Consider the following 16,684-nt stretch of genomic DNA (forward strand, 5'->3'; position numbering starts at 1 on the left):
CGGAGATAAGAGTTGTTGCAACAACGGTTGATGCTGTTGTTGTTGTTGAGGAGGTGCTTGGATGGGCAACAATGTTGAATGATTTTGCCACAAGAATGGTTGAAACTGTAACGCTTGTTGAGGTTGTTGAATAACCGGTATAGAGTAGTTGTTTACGAATGTTGAGATGTTGTTGTTGTTGTCAAAAAGGTTGTTGTTGTTAAGTTGTTGCTGTTGTAAGAACATATTGGGGGGTGCTGGGAGAAAGCCAGGCAGACCACATTGATGCACGCACGAACAAATTGGCCTGCAATATGTTGTTGTTGTTGATGATGATGCAGTTGGTGATAGTGTTGTTGTTGTTGTTACTGTTGAAAGAACAACTGTTGTTGCTACTAATGCCGTCGTTAGGTCTGTTGACGATGATGACGTGGTCCTTGGTGAGAGTACAACTGTTGGTATTGTTGTTGACGTTGTTGTTGTTGTAGTTGTGGATATTGTTGTGGATGCCGTTTTCGATCCTACTGCTGGTGTACATGAAGTAATAGCATCAGAAAAATCCTCCATACTGGAACTCTTCACGGGTGCCACTTTGTGAGATTTCGCCACTACTGTGTGTGTAATAACGTTTGCCGAATCATTTAGCATTGCATTCGATCCAGTTTTTGTGTCAGCTGTTAACACGCGCTGTCGTCGTGCCAATGTCGATGATGTAGAGTTATTAGTAGCGACATTCTTCTTGGTCTCGTTAAACGTTATTAAGGATCTAGGTTCTGGATTTAAACCGTTGTCGTTGTTGTAAGTTGTTGCTGTTACATTGCTGTTAAGTGTTGTTGTTGCTGCTATGATGTTGATGTTTTTATCACGTGTAGTAGTTGCTGTTGTTGGCATGATCAAGCTAGCAAAATCGATGAAGTCGTTATTTTGGGATAGGAATGCAGGTAGTAGATTAGTTTTAGTCACCGAGTCCGTCTTGCTTAGGTAGATTCCGACAATTTTATCGTCAGTTCCGATTTTGCAGCTGCTGCTGCTACTGCTACGGCCGTCTCTGCTGCTGTTGTCGTTGCCAAAATCTGATGAGCCGCTGTAGTTGTTGGCACTCCTTAAGTCAGGATCGACGAAAACATCAACGCCTATGTCAACCGTTGTTATATTTTTTCTTGCACCTCGTGAGAAATTTTTCACGCCAGCTGAAGCGTTGGTACCGTTATTATTATCGTTATTATTATTATTATTATTATTATTAGTAGTAGTAGTGGTAGTATTAGTAGTAGTATTTTGTTCTGCAATAGGAAAACTATTACTTTCACCATCATCACGGTCATCATCATCAGTCATCATATCATGATTGTTATCAGTAGCCGATGCGTTGTTTTCATTATTATGATCATCGCCAAAACTCTTCATGACGTCATCACAATGACGTAGGGATGATGACGTCATTTTTGTCGTTACTGATGATGATGGTGGTGGTGATTTTCCAGTAAAACTTTGCAGCATGTCTCTAGACGCTGTTGACATTTTAACTGAGGAGGAAGATGATGATGATGATAATGATGACGAAAACAACAATGATGATGATGATGATGACGACGATGCAGATGAAGATGATGATGACGATGATGATTTTCCCATAGAGTTTTTAATGATGTCACTAAACGGGACAGTGATAATCTTCTGGTTGTTCAACTCCCTTAAGATAGACGATATAAGTTTCTGGAAGTGGAGGCGTAAAAAAAACGAATTTCCTCATAATAAATAATTGATTGTTAATTAATATAATTATGTTATAACTATAATATTTATTAATGAAATTATAACTACAGTGAACAATAATACTATATTTATAAAAACTATGACAAACACTAATGATTTAGTTACAATTATTATCACAAAAAAATCATAAAAAAGTTTAATAATTATATATTATATATATTAAATTAAATAAATATATATATATATAACTATATATATATATATATATATATATATATATTAATTACAGTTAATAATAACACAAATACTGGAAGCAAGTACATACACTTTTTTTCCTGACGGGTCCATCATTTTCTCCACCACCATCACCCCCGCCCGCACCACCACCACCACAGTTATAACCCTCGTTACCATCGCCCCCAGCAATCGATATATCACCATTTGCGTCAACATTTTTTACCACCTTTCTCGGCCTGCCTCTTTTCCTTTTAACAGGCACATCCCTATTATTATTATTGTTGTTGTCGCTATTATTATTCTTATTGTTATCCTTGTTAATGTAAAAATAATAATTATTATTAGTAGTAGTAGCAGTACTGGAAGTGACAGCAGTAGCAGCAGTTTTAGAAAGGCCAATATTCAGTAAATTTGGAGAAGCCAACGTTCTATTTTTAGTATCAGCTGTACACGTTGTAGTAGTTGTCGTTGTTAGCATGTCTTTGGGTTTTTCCAAAACTTTCATATCGTTTGGAAGGAATGGCTGTTTTAGCATTGGAGACTGAGACAGTTGCATTGTTGTTGCTGTGTTCATAAATTTTTCTGGGAACTCTCGTTGATAAGCTGTGCTGCAGTTGCTGCTGATGTTGTTGTTACAGCTACTGCTGTCAACTTTTCCAAACATTTTGTAGCCATTTTTTTCAAAAATGTTGCTATCCATACCAAAAATTTTGCTACTACCATTTTTACTGCTGTAGTTGTTATTATTAGTGTAGTTGTAGTTGCTGTTATTGTAGTTGTAGTTGCTGTTAGTGTAGTTGTAGTTGCTGTTATTGTAGTTGTAGTTGCTGTTATTGTAGTTGCTGTGGCTGCTATTGTAGTGGTTGGGTCTGTTTGGGATATTTTTGCTGAAAAAGCCGGCCTCAAAGTCATCCTCATCATCAACAAATATATTGTAACTCTGGTCTTTATGCTAAGAGATGGTTAGAAGAATGGGTTAAAATTATTTGATTATAATTTTTATTATGCCAACTATAATTACAACAATTATTAATGTTGTCAAGAATTTTATTACGCTAACTATAAGTATAACAATTATTATTAATAAAAACATTATCACTTTCCAACCTCAATGTAAAAATGATTAGCCATCTTGAATAGGGTAACGTCATCAGTGCTTATGTGTGGAAAGGCTATATCACCATCATCATGATTCTTATTATTATTATTACGAATATTATTATTATAAATACTATTATCATAAATATTATTATTATTATAATTATTATTACAAATATTATTATTATTATTACGACGATGACTACGAAGACTATGATGAGTGCCATCATCAGCTGGGAGAGCATTATTATCGTATTCGTCTTTCCCTGCCTTGTTGCCTGCTCGTCTGTCAACTGCAGATAAATTAAGAAATGTCACTTACAATTTTCGTTCTTATTTATATAATAATTATTATTCATTATTATTTATTATTATTTATTATTAATATTTTAAAATATATCATCGTCATTTTTAAATAAATTGATAATAATAAATGAAAGATTAATGTGGGAAGAATCTTACATTTGATGTACTTCTGTATAAAATGTTTCACCTCTTTGGAGCGGAGCTTCTTGTAGAAACCTTTTGTTGTTGATGTTGTTGTTGTTACTGATGTTGCTGTTGATGTTACTGATGTTGCTGTTGATGTTACTGAAGTTGCTGTTGATGTTGCAGACGTTGTTGCTGTTGATTTTGCAGACGTTGTTGTTGTTGATGTTACTGATGTTGTTGTTGACGTTACAGATGTTGTTGCAGTTGCAGATGTTGTTTTTGTTGACGGTACTGATGTTGTTGTTGTTGTTGACGTTGTCGTTGATGTTTTAGCTGTTGTTTCGTTACAGTTGTTGCTTTGTTTGCTGGTGCTAAAAATAGCCACGTTGTTGTTGTGCAGCGTGTTAAATGGTTTGCCATTGCTTCTAATGTTTTTGTCACAGATGATGTTGTTTATGTCGTTGTTGCTGTTGTGATTTATAAATTTTTTGTTGTTGTTTGCGCTGTTATTGTCAATAAATAAGGCACTGTTATTTATCAAATTACTTTTATTATTATCATCATTATTCAAGCTGCTATAACCGTTGTTGTTGTTGTTGCTGAATGTTGAAATTTTATCCTTCACAGGTCTAGAACTTTTGTAATTGTTGTTTCGGCCATTGTAAACAACGCCATTTGCAGTCTTGGAAGTAGTAGTAATTGCAGTACCATTACTACTATTAGTCGTAATAGTAGTTGTGGTGTTAGTAGCAGTAGTAGTACTACTAGAGATAGTAGTAGTAGTAGTAGTAGTCGTAATAGTAGTAGTAGTACTGTGATTAGTATGACAATTAGTTAAAGTAGTAGAGGCTGCAGTACTAGCAAGAATGCTGGCCACGTTAATATTACAATTACTACTATTGCTACTACTACTACTACTACTACTACTATCATTAGGCTGATCATCAGTGAAACTGTAACTTGAAATTCTATTACTTTTATTACTATAAAATTTATTATTATTATAACTCATTTTATTATTATTATTCATTTTATTATTATTATTGTTATTATTGTTGTTGTTATTATTATTATTATTATTATTGTTGTTATTGCTATTATTATTATTGTTATTGATTAAGCTTTCATGAGTGGGGCAGTTAGTTTTATCATCAAATTTTACTATCTTCATATCTGTGTTACACTTTCTATCTGTACTTCTATTACTATTACTATTATTGTTGTTATTATTATTATCATTGTTATTATTATTATTATTATTATTTCTTTTATTAGTCGTAGTATTTCTGTTAATGATGCTGGCTTCGATAGCTGAAGTATAGTCGTCATCGTCGTTGCTGTTGTTGTTGTTGTTGTTGTCAGATGAGAATATGCTGACAACAACGTCAACATTTTTGCTGTTGATGTTATTCTTGTTACTAATGTTATTGTTTTTCTTGTTATTAATGTTATTGTTATTATTATTATTATTATTAATGCCACAAGTTGTGGTAGTAGTAGTAGTAGTAGTAGTATTCAGTGTAGTAGTAGTAGTAGTAGTAGTAGCCTTAGCAGCAGCAGCAGCAATAGTATTAGTAGTGTGGATTTTATGGTATTTTAATGGATTTGGAAAATTATTGTTAGGAGATCCAGATGATGATGATGAAGACGACGACGATGATGAACATGAAGATGATGACGACGATGATGATAATGACGACTTATGTGATCTAAGGATAAATGGCGACGACGATGATGATGATAGTGGTGATGATAATAATCTCGAAGTTCTCCTCGTTATCATCTTGTCATGTGCAATGATACAATTTGTTGGTGGTGATGTTGTTGTTGTTGTTGTTGCTGTTGCTGCAAAAGATCTTTTCTTAGGAAGTTTCAATGAAGAGCCAGCAATTGGTGCTTTGGAAGTTGATGATATTGTTGTTGATGTTTTTGTTGTTGATGTTAATAATGTTGTTGGTGTTGCCGTAACTGTTGATGTTGCTGCAACTGTTGATGTTGATGACAATGGCATTAATTTTGTTGCTGGCACTACTGATGTTATAGATGACGTCATTCTTAATGACGTCATTAATGAGGCTGTTGTTGTTGTTGTTGCTTGTCTTGCTGTCATCATCACTGCTGATGGCAGTGTTGTTGATGTTATAAATGATGATGTCAACGTTTTTGGCAATATTAAACATGTTGTTGTTGTTGTTGAGTTTGATGTTGATGCTATTTTAGTTGCTGTCGTTGATGCCACTGCTACAAATTTGGGTGTTGTTGTCGTCATAGAGATGACATTATCTGGTCTTACTGATGACATCATCATCATTGTTGTTGTTGTTGCTGGTTGTAGCAATGATGGTGATGATATTGAAGAAGATAATGAGAATGATGACGACAATGATGATGAAAAAGAAGAAGATGCTGCTGCTGATGATGATGCGAATGGTGGTGTTGATGTTAAAAATGATGATATGGATGAGAGAGTTACTGGAGATGATGATAATAATGCATTCAACGACGACGATGATGATAGAGGTATGATCATTTGAGTCATATTCAGTGCATGCAAATTTGTTGATATTGTAGGTGTTGTTGTTGATGTCTTTGATGTTGTTGTTGATGTCTTTGTTGTTGTTGATGTCTTTGAAGTCGTTGTAGTTGCTAATGTTACTGGTGTTGTTGTTTGACAAGCTGTTATCAACGGTGTTGATGACTGTGTAGAAGTATTTCTGGTTTGAACATTCACTGGACACAATGATGATGAAGATAATGATGACAATGATAATGAAGATGATGATGACAACGATAATGAAGATGTTAGTGTAGCATAACACATACTAGTAGTAGTAGTAGTAGTAGAAGTAGTAATGGTGGTATTAATAGTTGTAGTTGTAGTATCAGTGGTAGAAGTAGTAGCTGCATTAGACACAGTAGTGGTTGCAACAGTGAATGATGGTGATGATGATGACGGCAGAAATGATGACGATGATAACGATGAAGATAACAACGATGATGATGATGATGACGACGAAAAAGATGATGATGATGAAGATGACATCAACAAAGATGACAACGATGATGTGTTTGATAATGATGGAGCGGCTACTGTTGCAAATGAAGTTGATAAGGATGATGATGAAGGCTTGAGTAAGGATGGTAACAATGAGAGTGATGATGAAGATGATGACGACGATGATGATGACGACGATGATGGTGCAGATGATGATGATGACGACAGCGTAGTTGTTGATTTAGGAATGAAATCACTATTTATCAGGCTATCAAAGCAACCAAATAAATTTAAAACTCTACTATTATTATTATTACTAATATTATTATTATTATTACTGTTTATATTATTTTTGTTATTATTTATGGCAAATCTATTTGCGCATTCCATTTTATTAGTTATAATAGTGGTGTTGTTGTTGTTAATATTATTGACTATTTTATTATTATTGTTGTTAGCTAATTTATTATTATTATTATTATTCTCTTTATTTCTCTCATTAATATTCTTCAGCAAGAGCATAACATCATCATAATCAGCACTACCACCATCGTCGTCGTCATCGTCATCATCACCATCGTTGCTATCTTCAGCATGGTTATCAAACCCATTTGTGATATAATTATCATTATTATTATTACATTTATTATTAACATTATTATTAATATTATTATTTATATTATTATTATTATTATTATTTATATTATCATCATCATCCTCTTCATCATCATCACCATCATTGAGGATGTTTATGATAGACGTATCGAAACAATTATAGCTCGTAGGAGTTTCGATTTTTATTCTAAGTTTACTTTTAGTGCCACTGTTGCTGTGATTATTATTATTGTTGTTGTTGTTTTTCTTCGGGGTGAAGTTGTTGCGGCTGTTGTTGTCCTCGTCGTCGTCATTGGCCCTATCCCCGTCATCTTCCCTGATTAAGCTAGTGACAGTTATTATGGTTGACGGTATGTCAACTGACGACATTTTTTTTTTCAATTTCTTTCCTGTAAAGATTGAGAATTAAGTGTATTACAAAACAATTTAATTACCAAATAGTAAATATATAGTATAGTTACAATAGCTTAGTAATGAAAGATTAACGTAATGTTTAACATTATTTTTAAAAAATAAAACAAAAGTCCTGAAACCAATAACATTACATATTTTCATGTTGAGTTAAAACAATACACTAATTAAAATTAAACAACAAAATAATTAGCTAAATTTTAATCAATCATCATTAATTTAATAATAATATTAACAAGAGATATGTTTTAACTTTTAATAAATAAAATAAAAAAAGTTAATGTTCAGTTAAATGAACAATGAATGAATGAATCACACAAAATTTTAAAGATATATCTCAATATATCACACCATCACATCCTATATATATAATAAATAAAATATATAGATATATAATTATAAAAATATGCAATTGAATATGCTACAGCTCTAAAAAAGCCTTAACTTTTAACATCACTCTCACCAATAAAAGCTTACATAATTATTATGTAATCTATTTCTGGACAGCTCTCTAGACGGCGGACTTAATTAGGCATAATATGAAAGTTACGTAACAAAAGTGATCATTAACATGGATTATTACGCAACTCTCTTTAGCAGCAAGCGACCGCCTGATCGGAACTCTGACCATATCTTATCCATAGTTAGCACAAGAAATATTTTAATATGGTTACTTTACAAATTTTCATAATCATTTAAAAAATAAGTTAAATAAATAAATAACTAAAGTTTACCTGTTAAATTTATTATAGGAAAATAAAATATTTAATTTATTTAAAAAAAAAACTTTCGCTAACACAATTTTCTCGATCAAGAATTTTCGCGTACTTGTTTACATTTTCATGCCATTAACAGTCTTTGGCGGTAACAAATTTTTATTTTAAATGTTATCTATAGTAGATAATACGGATTTGTCATTTTTTTTCATTTTTTAATGAATTTTAATTAAAACTTTTTAATGATTTAAACAATCACAATTTTTATTTATTTATATTTATATTTTTTTCAATTTAATGTCAACTTATTCAAAATTAGTTTGCTCTGAAACCGACACAATTTACCGACAAAAAGCTACACATTGCCGTTCTATCCGCATTTACCTTTTAATCTAATTTTAAACTGGTGCCACCGCTATTTATTATGGTTAAAAAGTATCTACCGTTAGCTTTTTTATCCATAATTTCAGCAAGTTAGGCATTTATTGCTTCAACCTGAAAAAAAATTAATCTAAAATCTAAATTAATGAAATTTATAAATCGATCTCCAGGCTTGGCGTATTATCTTTGGAACAGAAGACGAAAATCTGATTTTTTTAGGCCAAAAATCATAAAAATCATCAAGAGTTCATCAAATTGGAATGATATTTTTCCTGATGTAGAAAGAGATTTAAAGGAATATTCAGTAGGTTTAAAGAATTTTTAGATATCTTCAGTAAGGTATAATATGGTATTATACAACATACTTATAGTATAAATAAGTCTTATACTAAGTATACTATAATATACTATAGAATAGAGTCTATTAATATAGATTTAAAATAAATTTATATTTCTACTATTCATACATTTAATTAATATATTTATTTTTATATTAATATTATGTATTATGAATTATAAATAATTTATGACATACTATATAATTATAATATTATGATTATCTCTCTATACTGTAAATAGCTATATTAGTATATATTATATCATTGTTATTCATTTTTATTTTTTAACCAAAAAACAGGTTTTAGGATTTGATTGTGAATGGTGTAACAATGGAGATGAAGTTAGGCCGATATCGTTAATTCAACTTTCAACATCTTCAGGCCTCTGCCTGCTTATTAGGATTAAGATCCTTCTTGACAAGGAAAATGTTTTTCCACAAAGTTTAGCTGATATTTTGAGAGATAAAAGGTAGTTTTATGTTTCTGTTGTAATTTTCATGATAATAAGTGGCGTTGTTATTATTGTTGTGGTTATCAATATGCTTTTTGTAGTTTTGTTATTATGATGAGATTTTTCATTGTTATTTTAAAAAATATATATACCAGTTACATGGTCTGTATTGTTGAAATTTACGTCCTGAGTTATTTATTCTTTGTTATTATTGTTTTTTGTTGAAATATATTTTTTCATGCATATTTTGCATTCACTTTTACTCACACCATAGAATATTAAAAGTCGGAGTGGCCAGTATTGAGGATGGACAGAAACTGCATAGAGATTACAACATAGAATGCAAAGGCTGCCTAGATCTGAGATATGTTGTTCTCAGATGTCGTTTGGCAAAGATTAGGTGATATAAAAATTTTATACTGGTGATAATTCTGATAACGATGGTAATAATTGTAAAAATAAAAATGATCAGTATATATATTTGTACTCATATATATATATATATATATATATATATATATATATATATATATATAGTCCAGGTGGCCTAAAGTACCTTTCAAAAGCAGTGTTGGGCATAGATCTATCTAAGAACATTAGAATTAGGTGTGGGAATTGGGAGAGTGATGAATTGAATGATGAGCAGGTGGTAAATTTTTAATCTGTTATTTATAATTTATTATAATAATTATTATTATTTAATTATAATAATTGTAGTAGTGGTAATTTTTTGCTTATTTATTGTTGCCCATTTTGACTCATTCATTGTTGATTTTTTTTGTTTAATTTTTTTATGCCCAGACGTTGAATGAAGTGTTTTGACTGTATGGCATATTGTATTATTATTAACTATAATTTATTAATTATTTCATTATTATTAATTATAATATAATAATTATTTAAATTTTTCCCATGTCTGACAGATATTCTATGCAGCCATGGACAGTTTGGTGTCAATAAAAATATTTCAAAAACTTGTCGACTTGCAATATTCTCACAATAAAGAGATAGCTAACATTAGTAATAGGATTAAGAATGATGATGATGATGATGATGACGATGATGATAATAAATTAACAGCGTCAACTTTGAACTGTGATGAAATAAGTAATGCACCAGCAACAATGCATCAATTGACAAACCAACCAACAGCCAACAACCTAATCTTAAAAAACACCGCATCGTCCAACAATTATACAAAGATATGTCAGGGAATAGTTGACATCAAATATAAAAACAAAGCAGAGAACAAATTTAAAATTTTTCAAAACTGTCACATCACTAATTCCAGACGGGATGATCCTCCTAATTTTAAGGAAGCAAAACCGACTAGGGCGTACAATGTACGCAAAGAACCTTTATATCAGAACTGTAAATTATTTTCAAATGACGGTCAGCTACTATGTACTTGCGATGAGAAAAAAGCTTTGTGGTACATAGATAAGAAGATTGGAGGTTGATAATTATACCATAAATAATTGCGTCATAATAATTTCTCAATTATTATTTTTATAATTACTAATCCCGGGCCAGAAAAAATATCCGACAATCCATTGACAGTGAAGTTGTTGTTTGAGCCAGCCGGTCGGCCGACCAGTGAATCGGATTATTATTTACAGGAAAAGGACAACAGATGCGTCGTGTGTGGTCTGCCTGAATCTTACATTAGGAAAAATATTATTCCACATGAGTACAGGAAGTTGGGCAATTTTTCTTTATAAGTTGAAAAATTAATTAAAACAATCAAAAAATGATGATGGTGATAACATTATTGTAGCTTTTTTTAGTGGTATTGTTAGTTATTTTCTTCTATAAGTTACTCTTAAATGTTAAAAATAGTGTTTTTAAGTTCACGTATATAAACATGCGGGGATTACTTTGAATTTGAATCCAGCCACTTCAACTCTAAACTAGGCACATTTCATCATCTTATACCCAACATTAATCACTGACTAACACACACACATGCACATACACACACGATCATTCAGACACACACACATACGATTTGACAGACACTTTCCAGTCATATTTAAAGAGCACAAGTCACATGACGTCGTCCTACTATGTAGTAAATGTCACTTGATAAGCAACCAATACGATTCCCGTGTTAAATTTTCACTGGCTAGAAAGTATGATGCCACTATTAGGTCAGATAAGTATGTCAGTTCAGCAGCTACTACAAAAGTTAAGTCAGCTGCAAAGTATGGGGGTTATTTTAAGTTATTTTTCCATTTATCTTGCATATTTTTAATTCATTCATATGTTTATTTATCAAATAAATTAGATGATTGGATAAATTATGTAGCTTTGTAACTTTGGAAAGTGTCTTTAAAATTAAGTTCTATCATTTTTTCCCCTATTAAATTGATTCCTCAGAGCCTTTTATAAATCTGTCATTAAGTGAACTTGATATTTTAATAACTTCCATAATTCAAGCCTAAATTTGGTTATTTTAATAATGTTCTATATTTATTGATCAATGAATAAAATTTGTAACTTTGAAAATATTTTTCAATCAAACTTAATAATTTCTTTCTCCATTCATTTGTCTCACCAGAGCCCTGTATAATGACCGTGGGCACGACAAGATACCGACACAACGTCAGCAAGAGTTGAGGAATTGCTTAAAAGAATATTTTAAAGTTGACGAGTTTTATGATGAACTGGTTGATAGGGGTTTTTCGTTAGATGTTGAGTAAGTTTATTTTTTTATTTTTCTGTTATTTCAGCTTAATTTATTATATTTCAATTAAAAACTGTGTGTATTAAGGTTATTTCAAGTAATTTTTAAATATATTTCAAAAATAAGACCTTCGACAAAATTTTTTATCTAGGAAACAAATTAATGAAAACTTTGAAGAGCATGGTTTGAAAGTGACAAGATCTGTCATAGCGGAAAATGGATTGATTAAATTTGAGAGAATGTGGAGGCAACATTTTTTGGACTCCATGAAACCTGCCTACATGCCTAATTTGTGGTCTGTTAATCATGGACACGATAGACTTCTACGGATATTACCGCAACAGCAGTTCCTTGAAAATTATAAAAATGTGAATTAATGAGTCATCCGTACTCTCTGAACATTCGTTTTGCCTTGATTGAAGATTCATTTAAATAAATCTAATGAGTTTTGATAGAAAAGTTCACATATATATGTATATGTTGGTAATAATTAGGAATGTATATATATGATACAGATAGAATGGTTTATAATGCTTATTTTTGTGTGTTAATATTAATAGTCTTTTTTGATGACTAAAGAACTTGCATTTTCCGTAATGGCGTCTGCCGATCTGGATAATATTTTTACCCTAATTGAGTCATCGGAAAAATTAGTCGAAGCTAAAAAAAGAGAATTAGTCGACGGTTGGCCGTTTTAAATTTCCATAGCTACATATTTTCTTTTGGATTTTTTTGTCTTTAATCTAACTTCAAATTATCAAGGCAATTTCAATGTTTTATTTTTTGATTCAACATGTTTTAATTTTTCAATTTAGTTAGACTGTTAGTGTTAGATGAGTGGAAACGAGAAATTTTATTTTGCAATAAGTTTTTGAACGTTAAACGTTTTTATTAATGCAAATATTTTTCCGTTAATCAAGTTATTCAAAAAAGAAGTTTGTGCAACGAAAACCTCAGGAAGATTAGACAAGAAAATGCTGAAAAAGCTTCCAAATTGAAAAGCTTGGTAAATTAAATATTAATATAACATATTGCTAATTTTTTAATATTTTTCAAATTTTAATTTTCTTACGTTATAACAATAATTCTTTTAAATTTGATTCAGCAAAAGGAACTTGTAATGTTGAAATGTAATAGCAATTATTTAGACACACAGCTGCAAGTTTTTAATGAACAAATAAATGCCTTGAACACAAATTTGGAAACCTCTAGGAGAAACTTAGTGTGTGAAGTTTTGTAATTTACATTGTCAATTCAACTTTTAATAATGCAATTTAAATTATTGATTTGTCCTAAAAAACATTTTGGCGTAGTTTGGGTTCTGTATTTTTTTTTAGGAATTAACAGAAAGGGCAATAGAGGATGAGAAAAATGAATTTTTTGTATCTGTTGAGTCATTTTTGTCCAAGTTTGATATATCAGGTGAAGGAATAAGAGTCCGGAGGAAAGAGTTAAAGGAAAAATCAGTACAGATGCAAGCTGAAAAATCAAAATTGATTATTGGTTAGGCGTATCCGTATAACTACTCTTTTATGTTGCATTGTATTGTTCTTTTTCTTAAATAAATTTAATTGAATCTTGTTTCAATCTTTCTAGAAATTGATCAGTTAGAAACTGTTCATGAGAAGGTACTTCACCTCAAAGGTATTTTACAAATCTCTGATTAAGTAATCTGCAGCATTTAAGAATTTTAATTAATTTCAATTAGAATTGCAAGCCAAGTACGAATTTAAAATCAGTGAGACTAAAAGACTTGAAGCTCTAAAAGATGAGTTAACAAAATTTCCTGACAATGACTCTGATTTTAAAAGGTCTCTTTTTTTGTCAAAGGTTTTATTATTTAAATTATTTAAAGCAAATCTCATTTTTTATCCAGAATATCTAATAACTTGAAAGCTTTGAGAGAGAAAGACATCAAAGGATTATGTGAAAATTTGGCAAAAGATTTGGAATGCTTGGAATTGCAATATAATCTCTACTATCCATTTTTAGGTGATTAGCTCCTGGATATGGTTTCTAATTTTGTTAACCTTTTGTAAAATGTCTTAGTTCTGCAATGAGGTATAATTATGTAGTGTTGTCACGTGTCAAATGTTCACATAGTTTGTTACACCCAGAGATTCAAAAGTTGCGCAGAATTTAAATAAAATAAATCGCTTTTTTGACGGTGTTCTTTTATATTGTGACTATCGTCAACTGAATCTACACTATTTTGTTAGTTATTGTTGTGGCCATTAACGTTCGTAACTACTGACATCAATATAACTTCAAAGATCTCTATATTTCCAACACCGGTGTTGTAGCTTCCAACGATTGTCAACTGTTCGTTATTCCGTTGGTTCAATATTTAGATTTCCGATAGATGAACACAACTGCTTCAAACGCAAACTTTGGTGAACGTTTATTTGAATGCCAACAGTAATAGAAGCTCTAAACTAATCCAGGCAACTGCATAAATCACATTTACAACCTCGCTGGAAACATGGCCTTCTTTGCTATAGATTTGATTTTTTTTTACAATCCTCTATGGTTTGCATTCCAAAAATTACAAATATAACAAAGTTAATAATTATGATAAATGATTTTGAGCAATTTGATCGTTCCGTCGGTCATAACATTATGATAGAAGTGTGACGTCAATGTTTCGTTTGTCCGCAATGGGATCTTACAACTAGTGGTGAAACATGCACTTTGTGTTTTACGAGTTTACGTTTGTAAAATAATTTTAAAATTTTACCGCGAATCAATGCGTCTATCTAAATTTTACAATCTCGAATATGGTATGAATGATTTTTTTTTTTTTTTGAAAAACTTTATTTATCTTTCCATAGTTATTAAACGATTGAATTGACATCATTTCTTCATACCTATGGTTTATATATATGTATGTGTATATTGCGAAAGTGAATGAGCAATTCATTGTTCACGGAGCGTTTAATTCGGATTAGCCCTATGTAATTAAGTTATTAATTAATTTATTTATTCGAAGTGTGTAAAATCGTCGCTTTATAGAATAAGGAACAAATTTTTTGAGCTAAAGTTCAAATATATTCCTTAGAAATTTCGAAATTTGAACTTTCGGATCGAATTCGTTAGTGTTACATTATATTACATTACGCCTGGATTAACTTCCTTTTGTTTTTGACTGTTTTTTAGTTGGAGTTTAATTTATTTAACAAGTAATTTTTAAATTGTTCTAAAATTCGAGAAGAATGGCGGTTACTTTGTTCTGTCATTTGGTTGATTTATTTGATTTAAGATATTATATATCAATTATTAGTATTTTATTATGTATTTGTTTACTTTTACTTTATTTGTCAAATGTAATTGTAAAGTTAATCACTTTTCCTTTCTCTAGAGATGTTTATAAAATTTTAACATTGCTCTATACTATAAAAATATTAATAGGTTTAAATTAATTTCTCTTACTATGTCTGAGAATTTGTCGATATTTTTTCTAAATTTTTCAGCTTTTACTGCATTACTTAATACAAGAATCTCAGAAAGAAGGGACTAACATTACGTTATCTTCTGACAATTATTTGAAGAGTCAAGTTAAAAATTAAAAATGGTAAAGCAAAACTATTTTTACCAAAACCAGTCGCCCGAATTTCGAGGAAAATCTTATTCACTTAGAAAGAAACATGGTCAAAGAACTCCAAACCAAAACAGAACACAGACGACATTAACTCCGAACAAGTGTTTCACAACTCCTCTGAGGCTTGGCACTTGGAGAGAAGAGTACTACAACAGGCAGCAGCAGTTATCCGGATCCAGTAGTCCTATCTATTGTGGGTCTAAATTCTCAGCTCCCCCCACAGCTGACATGTTACCTCAGCCACCAATGCATTGGATAAAAGAGGAAGACCCACCTATCATAGATAGCTCCTCTTCCTCCAAATTTGTTGAAATGACTCTATATCTGAAAGATGTACTAAAGGTTCAATAAGGAGTATAACAAAATGCACAAACATACATACACATACACAATTTTGAAATACACACACACACACATCCATCGATTAACATGTGCATCTAATTTATCTCTTCTTGTTTTACGTTTATGTATGTTCAATTGTATATACACATATATATGTATGCGTAATTATATGTCACTGTAAAAAAGAATGTGTATAAATATGCGGTTATGTGTATATATTTATACATATATTTTAATATGAGTACTTGTATATGTATGTATCTATATTTTATATGTATATTTATACACGTTTTTATTTGTATATGCATATTTATATTATGATGCAATAGCAGGAGATTTGACGGCAAGTAGTTTCATTGAGTTACAAATATATATATATATATATATATATATATATATATATATATATATCTTTAAAATATAATAAATAAATAAATATACAGACAGATAGAAACATACATACAGAAATAGATAGATATACAAACAAATAGATAGAAAGCCACACAGATTATATTTACATATGAATAAATATTTGTTGCTACTATTATTATTATCCATTAATATTTGGAGCTGTTTTTCAGTCTATGATAATTCAGCTTTAATCAATTTAATATTTATATATTATTGTTTTTGCTATTATTATTGTTATTATTATTATTACTACCCTTGTTGTTGGTATTGTCTGGTGA

General features: G+C 30.6%; 5 protein-coding genes across 5 annotated transcripts in view; 2 read left to right on the top strand and 3 right to left on the bottom strand.

The window, feature by feature from the left end:
• The window catches only part of HELRODRAFT_168706 (hypothetical protein), a gene marked incomplete at both ends in the record, with an annotated part of 3,002 nt that extends 1,580 nt beyond the window's left edge, over positions 1-1,422 (bottom strand). Inside the window, 2 exons of the mRNA XM_009014573.1 lie at positions 136-286; positions 410-1,422. Coding sequence (XP_009012821.1) covers positions 136-286; positions 410-1,422 — 1,164 coding nt within the window. The remainder of the gene's footprint in view (positions 1-135; positions 287-409) is intronic.
• A 562-nt stretch (positions 1,423-1,984) lies between these two features.
• HELRODRAFT_168707 (hypothetical protein) lies at positions 1,985-3,063 on the bottom strand (the record flags this gene model as incomplete). Its single annotated transcript, XM_009014574.1, has 2 exons — positions 1,985-2,884; positions 3,040-3,063. 2 exons carry the CDS (start codon positions 3,061-3,063, stop codon positions 1,985-1,987), a joined length of 924 nt encoding a protein of 307 aa, XP_009012822.1.
• A 2,261-nt stretch (positions 3,064-5,324) lies between these two features.
• Positions 5,325-7,441, bottom strand: HELRODRAFT_168708 (hypothetical protein; the record flags this gene model as incomplete). Its single annotated transcript, XM_009014575.1, has 3 exons — positions 5,325-5,516; positions 5,970-6,192; positions 7,218-7,441. The coding sequence occupies 3 exons, from the start codon at positions 7,439-7,441 to the stop codon at positions 5,325-5,327; spliced, it is 639 nt and encodes a 212-aa protein (XP_009012823.1).
• A 613-nt stretch (positions 7,442-8,054) lies between these two features.
• On the top strand, positions 8,055-12,627 carry HELRODRAFT_190612 (hypothetical protein; the record flags this gene model as incomplete). Its single annotated transcript, XM_009014576.1, has 10 exons — positions 8,055-8,126; positions 9,218-9,387; positions 9,644-9,769; positions 9,907-10,015; positions 10,293-10,389; positions 10,522-10,824; positions 10,903-11,068; positions 11,385-11,573; positions 11,930-12,067; positions 12,207-12,627. The coding sequence occupies 10 exons, from the start codon at positions 8,055-8,057 to the stop codon at positions 12,430-12,432; spliced, it is 1,596 nt and encodes a 531-aa protein (XP_009012824.1). The 3' UTR covers positions 12,433-12,627.
• Positions 12,628-12,651: 24 nt separating this feature from the next.
• On the top strand, positions 12,652-14,055 carry HELRODRAFT_168710 (hypothetical protein; the record flags this gene model as incomplete). Its single annotated transcript, XM_009014577.1, has 6 exons — positions 12,652-12,739; positions 12,976-13,061; positions 13,393-13,558; positions 13,652-13,699; positions 13,764-13,866; positions 13,932-14,055. The coding sequence occupies 6 exons, from the start codon at positions 12,652-12,654 to the stop codon at positions 14,053-14,055; spliced, it is 615 nt and encodes a 204-aa protein (XP_009012825.1).
• Between the last annotated feature and the right edge of the window lie 2,629 nt (positions 14,056-16,684).

This window comes from Helobdella robusta, assembly GCF_000326865.2.
Source record: "Helobdella robusta unplaced genomic scaffold HELROscaffold_14, whole genome shotgun sequence".
Classification (NCBI taxonomy): Eukaryota; Metazoa; Annelida; class Clitellata; order Rhynchobdellida; family Glossiphoniidae; genus Helobdella; species Helobdella robusta.